This window comes from Uncinocarpus reesii, genomic scaffold (genome assembly GCF_000003515.1).
Source record: "Uncinocarpus reesii 1704 scaffold_1 genomic scaffold, whole genome shotgun sequence".
In the NCBI taxonomy this organism is placed as follows: Eukaryota; Fungi; Ascomycota; class Eurotiomycetes; order Onygenales; family Onygenaceae; genus Uncinocarpus; species Uncinocarpus reesii.
In genome coordinates, this window is record NW_003052500.1 from 612,529 (window position 1) to 623,305 (window position 10,777).

General features: G+C 50.5%; 6 protein-coding genes across 6 annotated transcripts in view; 3 read left to right on the forward strand and 3 right to left on the reverse strand.

Moving 5' to 3' along the window:
• Positions 1-2,158: 2,158 nt before the first annotated feature.
• Positions 2,159-2,875, forward strand: UREG_00369 (uncharacterized protein; the record flags this gene model as incomplete). The annotated part of the gene is made up of 2 exons (XM_002540810.1): positions 2,159-2,467; positions 2,570-2,875. The coding sequence occupies 2 exons, from the start codon at positions 2,159-2,161 to the stop codon at positions 2,873-2,875; spliced, it is 615 nt and encodes a 204-aa protein (XP_002540856.1).
• Positions 2,876-4,684: 1,809 nt separating this feature from the next.
• On the forward strand, positions 4,685-5,197 carry UREG_00370 (uncharacterized protein; the record flags this gene model as incomplete). Its single annotated transcript, XM_002540811.1, has 3 exons — positions 4,685-4,820; positions 4,898-5,025; positions 5,111-5,197. 3 exons carry the CDS (start codon positions 4,685-4,687, stop codon positions 5,195-5,197), a joined length of 351 nt encoding a protein of 116 aa, XP_002540857.1.
• Positions 5,198-5,777: 580 nt separating this feature from the next.
• On the reverse strand, positions 5,778-6,667 carry UREG_00371 (uncharacterized protein; the record flags this gene model as incomplete). The annotated part of the gene is made up of 2 exons (XM_002540812.1): positions 5,778-6,408; positions 6,474-6,667. The coding sequence occupies 2 exons, from the start codon at positions 6,665-6,667 to the stop codon at positions 5,778-5,780; spliced, it is 825 nt and encodes a 274-aa protein (XP_002540858.1).
• A 532-nt stretch (positions 6,668-7,199) lies between these two features.
• Positions 7,200-8,599, forward strand: UREG_00372 (uncharacterized protein; the record flags this gene model as incomplete). The annotated part of the gene is made up of 2 exons (XM_002540813.1): positions 7,200-7,715; positions 7,772-8,599. The coding sequence occupies 2 exons, from the start codon at positions 7,200-7,202 to the stop codon at positions 8,597-8,599; spliced, it is 1,344 nt and encodes a 447-aa protein (XP_002540859.1).
• A 372-nt stretch (positions 8,600-8,971) lies between these two features.
• Positions 8,972-9,780, reverse strand: UREG_00373 (uncharacterized protein; the record flags this gene model as incomplete). Its single annotated transcript, XM_002540814.1, has 3 exons — positions 8,972-9,342; positions 9,455-9,548; positions 9,616-9,780. The coding sequence occupies 3 exons, from the start codon at positions 9,778-9,780 to the stop codon at positions 8,972-8,974; spliced, it is 630 nt and encodes a 209-aa protein (XP_002540860.1).
• A 726-nt stretch (positions 9,781-10,506) lies between these two features.
• The window catches only part of UREG_00374 (uncharacterized protein), a gene marked incomplete at both ends in the record, with an annotated part of 2,929 nt that continues 2,658 nt past the window's right edge, over positions 10,507-10,777 (reverse strand). The window contains one exon of the mRNA XM_002540815.1: positions 10,507-10,579. Coding sequence (XP_002540861.1) covers positions 10,507-10,579 — 73 coding nt within the window. The remainder of the gene's footprint in view (positions 10,580-10,777) is intronic.

The window sequence follows — 10,777 nt, forward strand, 5'->3', positions numbered from 1 at the left end:
CCATCTACGAAGTATGGGAGCAATACAACGACAAAACTCTGTAAAGAGCAGATTAGTAGATATGTGAAGGGCAGAGGTCTGGATAAATGAGAGGCTTGAGCTCCCGTGATATGCCTTTTTGGTGGTTTCTCCGCCAAATTCATGATAGATTCGACCACCTGTCTGCTGGGGATTGGTTATGGCATTGATGTTGGAGTGTGGACAAAAGTTCATGATACCCGTATCCAATTGATGAATCCTTTGGTATGTTACTGTGGAGAAAAAGCCAGAACTGAAACTCCCTCAATCCTATTGAAAATGAAACCAGTCAAGCTGGACCAGCCATATTAACAGTATTCCTCGACGGAACTGAAGACTACTTGTTATTATTGAGATATGTACAGAGTACAAACAAATAGATGGATCAGCGGATGTGATGGGGTTCCCGAAAGGAGTCAAGGACCACAAATTGTCAAAGCGACTGGAGCAAGATTTCCGATGCAGGTAGCCAAGTGGTACAGGGGTCAGGCAGGACGAGCCAGGATCGAACCGAGTGGTTCATGGGAGAGCCCATGTTCAACACCGATCGCTGGGCAGAGTCCATGAATAGTAGCATTCTTGCTGGAGCCAAGTTGGGCGCATCGTGAAACAGGGCTTTGGGAAAACAGAACGCTGGGACCTTGACTGTGCGGCGTCCCAACCTCCAAACATTTAGAATCAAAATAAGATAATTATCATAGCACAGGGGCAACTGAGGAGACGTTGCGATTACAGGGTGGCTGGCGAATATTATTTTCCTGAGAAACGCCCTGAGCGCCAGAGATGAGGCTGGCCTGCCCCTTTATTTTCCACTTCTCGAGTCATGTTTCAACCTTCAAGCTGAGACGGACAGTAAAATAACAGAGAAGCGGGGAAGAAGCCTGAGGCCCTCCGTAATCCTGATCTTATCGATAAACCGGTCCATATTCTGATGATCTGGGGCAGAGGAACGCAGCGGCTAGGGCAGCATGGCCAATCAAGGCTCAGGCGGTGATACCCATGCAGATAGCGTGTGGAGGATTTCCAGAAGATACCTGATTTCCGCCAGGGTTGGACTCGCTCATTCGATGGCTTGGGCTGTGCGACTGTTTGCTTTTTCCCGTTCGTTGATGCGAGGGGCAAGCGTGTTGGGCCAGCAAGGCTGGTTGCAGCCCTCCGCACTAGAGGCTGCAGGGGGAGATGATTGGATCACACCAAACGGCGCAGCTCATTTCTGCTGGCAGACATCCTTGTGGATCGTCCCCCCGATGGACTCCCTGTTCCCTGCTCGCTATGCATCTCATTGTTGATATTCGGCTGCTTTTTCTCTGGCGAAATCGAATCGAAATCGAAGGGGAAGGGCTGCTTATGTAACTCAGATTGCGCAGTGATCATCGGCGCTAACCCGAAACAATTGTGCCAAGCTCAAGCGTGGTTTCCGAGAGGCGAAACGAACCAATCAGCGCGCTGCAGAAACCAGCGGCCCGCTTTTCGCTGGGTGCTGATTGGTGTGCGGGTGACGCCATAACGGGGCCAGAGCTTCAGCTTTGCCCCCAAGCCATGCCCGATGCAGGCTAGCGCTGCTCCATGCGCTGCAATCCTTGCACAGTCAGCGGTGGCAGCGTGGTTTTGTTGGGGCTCCGGCGAATCAGCAGCGCAGGCCCGCCCCCAAACACACCCCAACCCGCGCACTAGCGCCGTGTGGCAGCCAATCAGCGCCGGGCAGCCGCTGCGTTGTCACTTGACCCGCCCTTTGACTTTTCACCCCGACTTGCGCTTTTGCCTGCTTCCCACACCGACTCTTCCGTTCTGCTTTGTTCGCTTTTCGCCTCCTTCGCTCATCCCACTTCTGCAGTTCTGCTTCCATTCACTCTTCTTCTGAATCCCCTCTCTCTTTGCCATTCGATTCGATTCTCTGCTTCCACACGGCTCTTAATCCCTTCCTTGTGACTTGTGCTTCGCTTTGTGCTTTCGTTGCCCCTGCGGCTCTTGCTCTTCCGTAATAGACCACAAAACAAAGCATAATCCCTCCGCCACCCATCCAACCGGCTCAACCGAACATCGCAAACATCCGACGAAAAGCTATCCGCCGGCTCCGACGACCATTCTTATTGTGATCAGTTTCCCCAACGGATTTGTTTTCACTTCCTACAGAGCCGCAATGTCTTCATACTTCTTTTCAGGCCACCACCCACACCACGCGGCCCAGCAGCAACACCAGCCGCAGCATCCCCCGCCACCCTCCCATATTGCTCAGCACTCTTCTCATAATCACCATGGCGGTCGATCTCGTCGCACGCAGAAGATGGGCAGCCAGAATTCCCATCGTCAGTTCCGTGGTGTGAAGAGCATGAGGGAGTTGGCGGAAGCGCCCGCCATTACCGCTTTCCGGGCCCGATTCGAGGCTGGTCGTTCGTTTGATCTCGACGACGACCTGGAATTCTGCCCCAATCTCTTGACTGAGGATGATGTAGGTTGAACCTAGTAATCTTATCCATTGATCGGTCCGGTGGTGTTGGGCCGTTAGTTTGTTCGGGATCCACGGTTGTTAACGCTTGATGACTCGGTTCAGTTGCATTCAATCGCATCCTCCGTCTCGGATCGTTCCTCCCTCGCCAGCGCATCTCCTGACTCGTCACCGCTCCAGCACCAAATCCAGCCGGCGCAGCAGGTCACCCCGGCTATTTCGTTATCCCCCGCCTCTCTCAACTCCTATACTTCAAATAGTTTTAATCAGATGAAAATCCACCAACCGTCGGCGGTGCGCACGAGAAACGCCATCCCGATTGTCAATCCCAGCACCGGAATGCGAGTATCCAGCCCTCCATCAACCGTTTCGCCCAACATGATGCAGCCGTCAGACCAGCGCCGATGGTAAACCGGACCCGGGGAAAATGGAAACAAATTCCCCGGCACGTTATATACGCTTCTCTCCCTCCTCGCCGCTTGGTATCTTTTCTGCATCGCCTGGGTCGACCGCCGTTTTTGTGCCTCTTTCTCCGTTTATATCCTTTTTTTAGTTCCCGAGTACGATTCCGTGGATCACCGCGCCTCCCGACCTACTAATCTTTCCGACCTGTACATACGGTTTCCTCCATCCGCGCCTTATCCTTATTTCCGGTGATCCAATGTTTTATACGAAGAGACGTTTTGTTTCCTGAGAGCAAACGGTGCATCATGAGCCGATTACCTACGTTTACTGTCATTCGATACCTGGTGGTTTCGTTTTTTTTTTCATATCCTCTGGAGGGAAAATAAAAGAGAAAAGAACATTTATGTTTTGTCTTGGTCTGTACCCAAACGATGAACTATAGAACGAGCGGCGACTGTGATTTCCTTTTGGGAAAAGGGCTGTACAACGGACCGTGGAGTTTGTTTCCATATCTTCCCCGAGCGAGCGAGTTATTTTCATTTGCCATATGTTTTGCACGGATGGGCTTTCTGGTGGGGTGATTATGTGTGGGCGAAATCTTAGCAGTGATATCCAGGATACATATCATTTTGGGCTGTGGCTGAACTGGAGTGAGATGGGTAGTCGGTTTTCTTTCCTCTTTTTCATTTGCCAGCTTGATTTTGTCGCTAATAGACAGAAATGATGTATGGGTGCATCGGATGTTTGTCGCTTGTTTTGTTTGGATATTTGACGCAGCTTATTTCCCTCTTGGCTACATACTAAACTTGCCTACGCCATTTATACTCTCATTTCACCAATATCCCTTTTCCTTTTGTCTCTTTTCCTCTTGAACCGCTTTGAAAAGGAACACGAAAAGAATCACAGTTTGAAACTGGGTACAGGCTGGAGCGGGAAATACCTGCAATCAAGTCTGCTTTATATCCGTTTGAAGAACTTGCTTGCTCTCGGGTATGTCGAGTTTGCCGGTGTCGGGTTATTTGGCTGGGTGGGTGGGACGGTCGACAGATCGTATGGCATAGGGCTTGTGGATGCCCTGGGTGGTTTGATTCTTTGGATTTTTTGGGGGCAATCTCTAGCGATCAGAGAGCAATTTATAGCAAGTAGTATATGGAAGTACATACCATTCATTCATTCATTTCTTCTTCTCCTTATCTGAGATTGAACAGATAATACCCCATCCACCAGTTATGGAGCACAGGTCTGAGCCATGGTGATAACTCGGCAACCCCTCTAGCCATAAACCATCCCATGCGGGACTCCATCGTTGATATTCAAACGATCCCCGTCATGATGGATAATAAATTGTGTCATCCTCAAGCAAGAATTCCTGCCTGGCCCGGTGACGTCACCGCCAGAATGGACCTCAAGTATAAGAGGTACCTGCTACTTGACGATGGGGTACTCGAGATCATTTTTCTATCAATTGAGCATTTGATCACGGGGAGACATTGTTGAACATACCTAGAACAGATCGGGATTCTCAAACAGCGCACCTTTGTAAGGTACGATATCGCAAATTGCTTCTGGACATTCCAGAAGTCTCAACGCCTTGTTTCATCCACCACACCAGCGGCAAACCTTTGTACATAGGTACCCGTAAACTTGTATAAGGGAGATGCTGATCTGCTCAAAGATACCTAGAACTTGGTCACTGTCGTACCGTTCCACACCTCCGATCCAGACTGAACTTCAGCATCTCAACCTCAATCCCTTCCAAAGCATCAAACACCACACCTATTCAGAAAATCACCACGGATACAAAGCCAACAAGCCATGTCCTTCCTTTCTCTCCCCAGATCTCGTCTTTCCCAGACAGCCCTCCTCTCCCGCCGATTCCTCGTCCCCGCTTCCACAACCCCGTCCTTCCACTCTTCAGCATCACGCAGCGTCCTCAAGGAATCTGATAGACGTAAGTCGTCCGGACACAGAGACCCGTTCCTATAACACAGTCAAGACCAATTTGCTAAACGGTCGGTTGTATATCAGATCGCGAGGAGGGCAACGATGTAGCCAGCGAGATTGAGAAGCACAAGCAGTCGCAGATCGACCAGCATAAGAACGGCCATGATAAAGCCGGCTGGGTAGAAGAATTGGCTAGTTCCAGTGAGGAGAATGTGAGTTGGTTTTCTCTCCTTCCTCACGCCCCAATACCCATCAGAGATTGGGCTAATTGATGGCTGTTTCTTGCGTTGGGTGTAGGTCAAGGCGGATAGAGGCGAGATCAGAGATGCTGCCTTTGACAAATTCCAGGAGAAGAAAGAACGGGAGAAAGGAAAGTCGGCCTAAAGTGGCTTTGGCTGCAGAGAACAAATGCGAGTCGTTGAGTCACAACTTTAGTCAAGTTTGAAAGTTCTTTGTATGTTTTTTGACGAGTGCTTGTATGACAATCTATTGTCAGAAGCCTCAATGGGTGTGTACATATTGAAACAAAACCTCAATTGAACCGTTCCAGGGACCCAGTGTCAATGTTCAGAAATGACCGTGAAACGAGCATCACATAGCCCTATGCAGAAGATCACCTGGCCTGGGAGGCCCCAGGGCCTGGGTCCTCAGCGCTACCCCAGTGCTCGAAACCAAATAGTTTATATAACACGTTATATAGTATATGAAAGCCCATTGGAAAAGAGGCCTATTAAGCAATCAGTACATAGGAGAAGTACACGCCAGTCCAACGACGCCATTGGTTCAAATCAAACCACCATAAAAAGTAGAAGTGCTCGGCAGTGCCTCAAAAAAGGCCTTTCGAATGCAAAAATATACACTGGGGGGAATCGCGCTAGGACAAGTATCAGAAACCGTTGAAGCTGGGGAGTAGCGGCGTAAAAGTCGAAAACTCTGGTCCCAGTCCCCGATTGTTTATCAGGATTTATTTCAAAATCACAATCAGAATCACGAGCACAATGATCAATCCAATGATCCACATGATTCCCCGACTTTCTCTCGCATTTCGCTTGAATTTGCCGAGTCTTCTGCGCGCACCGTCGAGCCGGCCGGCATGCCGATCAACATGCCCATCGACTTCATCCAGTAACGCCACGTGATCTTCCAGCTCGTCACCAATCTGGATGCTCAGCTGATGCTGCCGTCCGATCGATTCGCCCAACCGATCGAGCTGGTCATCCTGCTCTCGCATGATTTGCGCATGGTGCATATGTATTTCTTCGTTGGTGAGATGTGAATGGTCTAATGTCGGCGATGGCGTGTCGCGGTATGGCTGGAGGAGGGCTCTACGGTTGGGATCCTCATCCTCCGCCTGTGCAGTGAGGGTATCTGTGAATCTGACTGATTTGGATATTGGGTGCTGAGGGGTTGGATGTTTCAGAGTTGTGGAGGCGGATGCGCTGCTGGCTTTGACGAAATCGCCGGCTAGGGAAGGGTCGTTTGGGGAGGAGAGGGTGTCGTTGGAGGATGAGGATGGGTTGTCGTAGAACTGAGATTCAAGGTCTTGAAGCTGTTGTCGAAGGGAAACGGCTTGCTCTTTGAGATCGACAAACGACCTGGGATAGAATTCCATGTTAGTCCCACGAATTCCAGTGGTATCAGTTTGATTGGGAGTCCTTACGAATCGCCGTCTTCCTCCAGACGCCTGGCCTCTTTCTCGACAGATTCTATGCCTTCTCGGAGTGAGTCTAGGGAGCGAGAGATCTCCCCATCTTGGGAATTTGGTTCAAGGTTCAAAGAAATGGCCCGTTGGCGCTCAAGTAGAGATAGTTTGACGTGGTCTGCCAGGAGGAACAGCTGACCTGGATTGCTCATGCTGGCGACGGGATATCTTGGGTAACACACAAATCAAGGGCAAATAAGCAGGCCAGCCGGTTGCAGCAATCTTCAGCGTCAGTTAGTTCAGATGAAGCGATGCCCGACATTGCAACCTGGAGATGAAACTCGTTGCGGAATGCCAGTCGTGAGATATCGGTAACACGGCGTATTACTTACAGGCTTTGAGTGGGAATACAGCTTATCGCTTCTGATAAGGGTGTATTGTCGTTACGGAACCTTGTCCACCACCGTCTTCATCCGCAGTTCCTCAGCAAACAACTCGGGAAACTTCCAACAACAACCACTTTCTTGCCCGACAGTTGAATGCGTGCGGCATATCGGATAAATCGGTCAATTGATTCTCATCGACTCCTTCACAGCCTGTCCTTTTTGCCCTTCAGCGAAACTGAACCCGAACCAGGTCCCACTTCCCCGCAGATTCCGGTCGACATCGCAGCTTGGATAACCTCACGCGGCGAGAACGCCTCTTGCTGGTGCACTTTTCAGCACTCACTGCATGCATTGAATTATGGCATCCAGCATCGATTCGCCAGTGGATCTCCGATCCCTCGAAACCGTGTCTGAGTATGACGGACACCTGATGTGTCCCATCTGCCATTGCCCGTTCGTGAACCCGGTCCAGCTGAACTGCGATCATATATTCTGCCAGGCATGTTTGGACACCTGTATCCGGACTTCGAACCCTCTTGTGCGCCACCGAACCCTCCCCGATAACTTCCTCTGTCCAACTTGTCGACTGCTTACGAATTCTACGTTCAAACGTGCACCTCGGCTAGTCGTGGCTATGTGTGATGACATACTTGTGAAGTGCCCATATACGCCCCAGGGATGCAAGGAGGTTATCCAGCGTGGTTATGTACAGTCGCACGTGGATAAGTACTGCGCCTACAAACTCATCGAGTGCTTAGATGAGGCCTGTGACAAGATGATTCGAGTGAAAGATATGCCTTCAGATAACCATTGCGTGCACCAGCTGCAGGAGTGTGACGGATGTGGGGAATCAGTTATGGAACTGGAGTTTGATGTGGGCATTCTACCTTTCTCTACCCAGCTGTTGCGGTTGTTGACTCCTCTTCATAGAAACACAAGGCCGCATTATGTTCGGCAACAGAAATGACTTGCTCGACATGTGGTGCGACTCTATGTCGACGGGAATATGCGGACCACATCAAGGACTGCTCTACGAGTGCTTGCCAGGCAGCCGCTTATGGGTGCCCTGTCACATTACACATCTCCGAAATTGAAGAGCACGAGAAAGGCTGCCCGCTGGTTACACTTGGACCATACCTCGAGAACCAGTCTTCGCGCATCGCCTCAATGGAGACCACAATCAGGCAGCTTCAGCAACGAAACGAAGTACTTGAAGAAGGCATTGCGAGCATCCGCTCTTCACTACAGACTAGCCGCCCGTCATCTGCGCTGGGCACCGCCAGTTCATCCCAAATGGCCGTCGAGGACATACCATCGACGGATCTTGCAGAGTTGTTGACTGAAACAACGGCACAACCGGAACCTTCGACGGCTGGTAATACAAACACAACCACTTACCTCCTTTCCATTCACGAGTCCCTTCGCGAAGAAGTGAGCGAACTCACACACGCTCTCTCGGACCTGGATGCGCGCGCCAACATGACCATAATGAACGAGAATCTCCGCCTCCGAGAAGACATGGCGCATATTAGCGCCGGCCTCAACACCGTCAGAATGCAAGTACACATGCTGATCAATTCGTTCCTACACCAAGGCCAGCGACCAATGGGTACTCGCCCGGCACCAACTGTTGGCAACAACAGCGTCGAAGGTTTAAACTCCCCTGGCCCATCCAGCTCTGTTAACCCAAGGATGAACTCGGAGACTCTTTTGAGCACGAGGAGGCAGAGTGACAGCCGAGAAAGCACCAAGCTGTGAACAGCTTGTGGCAAGGGTACATCATTGAGTATTTGTGCTTTATGTGTTTATGCGCGCTTCATGACTTTTATTTATATACTATCAAGGACCAGGGCATAATGGGATAAGCTTGCGATATGAGTCACTAGGGAAACATGGGGGAAAAATTGCATTGTTGGTGATTATTTGCATGTATAGTTATTCTAGTTTTCTTCGGGTGTTTTCTAGGGTTGCATATCATCCATTCATTTTGGAACAGTTCATCTTCATGTAGATAAGATCTCTCTTTCTAATATTAGGTTGCCGAAAAAAATATACAGTCGTTGAAAAAAAAGGGCACGAAGTCCCTATCCCATAGAAAATATCGATTGTTGGCCCGCATTAGCAAGCCGTTTACAAAGCCGCGATGGCAGCAATCGCCACAGCAGCGCCACCTACAAGCCACCCGGTAGATCCTGAGAGCTTGGGCATTCCACCAGTGCTCACTGGGGCGCTGGCGCCAGTGCCGGTTGGAGCGTCGGTGCCGGTGGGAACAGAGTCAAGTCCGGTGCCGGTGGGAGTGGTCGTGGCGGCAGGGAGGTTCTGAAGCTTCTCGGCGCCAGCTGTAACTGGAACGGGATAGAAGACCATCAAGTCGGGATCAGAAATGACGCCGTTGGTGACGATTGACGTCGCAGAGCCTTTTGTAGCTAGCCGATGCGGTGCCTTCACACTCGGCGCGGGTGGTGCCGAAGAGTTTGCATTTGACTTGGTTCGTTCCGATGCTAATGTAGAGACAAGGGGGAAGTTAGGATGTAGATGGCAACCAAAGGGGTCTTGACGGGAAAAAAACATACGCTCCAGCCATATCGATGGTGTTGTAGAGTTCGTAGGTACTGGGGCCCTGGGCAACAGTGATACCCGCAGACTCTCTACAGATTCTTTCGTTGAAGCCGATGGGGCAAAGAGCGTAGGATGTAATGGTGGGTTTCTACCATGCAGATAAAGGTTAATATCGCTTGTAGAGATAGAAAGGGAGCAACAGGTCTGCGACTTACGGCAGCAACCACCGAGGCCCCGAAAGTGAGATCGTTCTCCGCGATATCGAATTGTGGAAGCCACAGGCTCACGGTGGGTGTCGCATCAGCGCGCTTTTGCGGTGCGGCCGCAGTCAAGCTGCCAAAGAGGCAAGCTGCCAGGAATGCAGTGGATTTGATAACCATTTTGTTCAGGATTCACCGTTCTTTGCGTGTATCTCTTGAGAATTCAGCACCTCGACCTGGAATGGATGCGTGGTTTTGGGCTCCGTTGGGCGGGAGATTTGAGATGTGACTGGGTATAAGAGAGGGAAATATAGGGAAAATGCGGGAATTTGCGATCGCTCGTCTTGATTTAGAAAACGAGCGTGGTTATGATTGAACGAAGGGACGAAACCGATGCCGATGGCAATTTCTTTCAAGGTCAAGCAGACTTGAGTAGTGAAAAGGGAGAGACACAAGAGACTTCCAGGAGGCGAAAAGGCGCTTTGATATAGTTACAGAGTCGCTAGTATAGCTCGCACCGCGCTCGGAAACAAGGTCAGGCGCCCACCATTGTTTTTTTCGGTCGCTCCCTAGGCGGTCTTCGCTCTAGCGTGGCTGGGTGATGTCGCGGGGCAGTGCGAGAGAGCGCATCCAAGGCCGAATCCCGGTCTCCTCCAGGGCTTGCTTTTTCGCTGGTTGCTTGTTGATAATCTTAATTGAGTTGGCGAGTCCATCCACAGTGCCTCGTTCCACCTTCATTTTCGCCGGTCCAGGCAATCAGAGTTCGCGCCGGCGCTGATGGTTGCACGCGAGATGGCGTTCCTGTCCAGTTGCTGGTGATCCTCGACTTGCTCTTCCACGGTTAAGCTTAGCCAGCGCTGAGCTTGACTTCCACAATCCCAAATTTCAGCCAATCAGAGAGTAAGATTAGCTGACTAATGGTGTATTTTTGCCAAGAGCGGGTTCCTTCCCCATGAAAACATTCGGTGGGTCACGCTTTCTGTTTTGGGAACAGCAGTGTCACGTGATACAAATAAATACCACGTGATTTTCGACTAGCCTAAAGAAAGGCAACAGTGATTGCTTTGGCTTGATTTGGGCATAACCAGGAGAATGCATCTTGCAGTTTATGCTGCAGACACTATGTACACAAACTGAACGTGACCGCATCTAACCCCTGTGCTGCCGCCGTAATAGT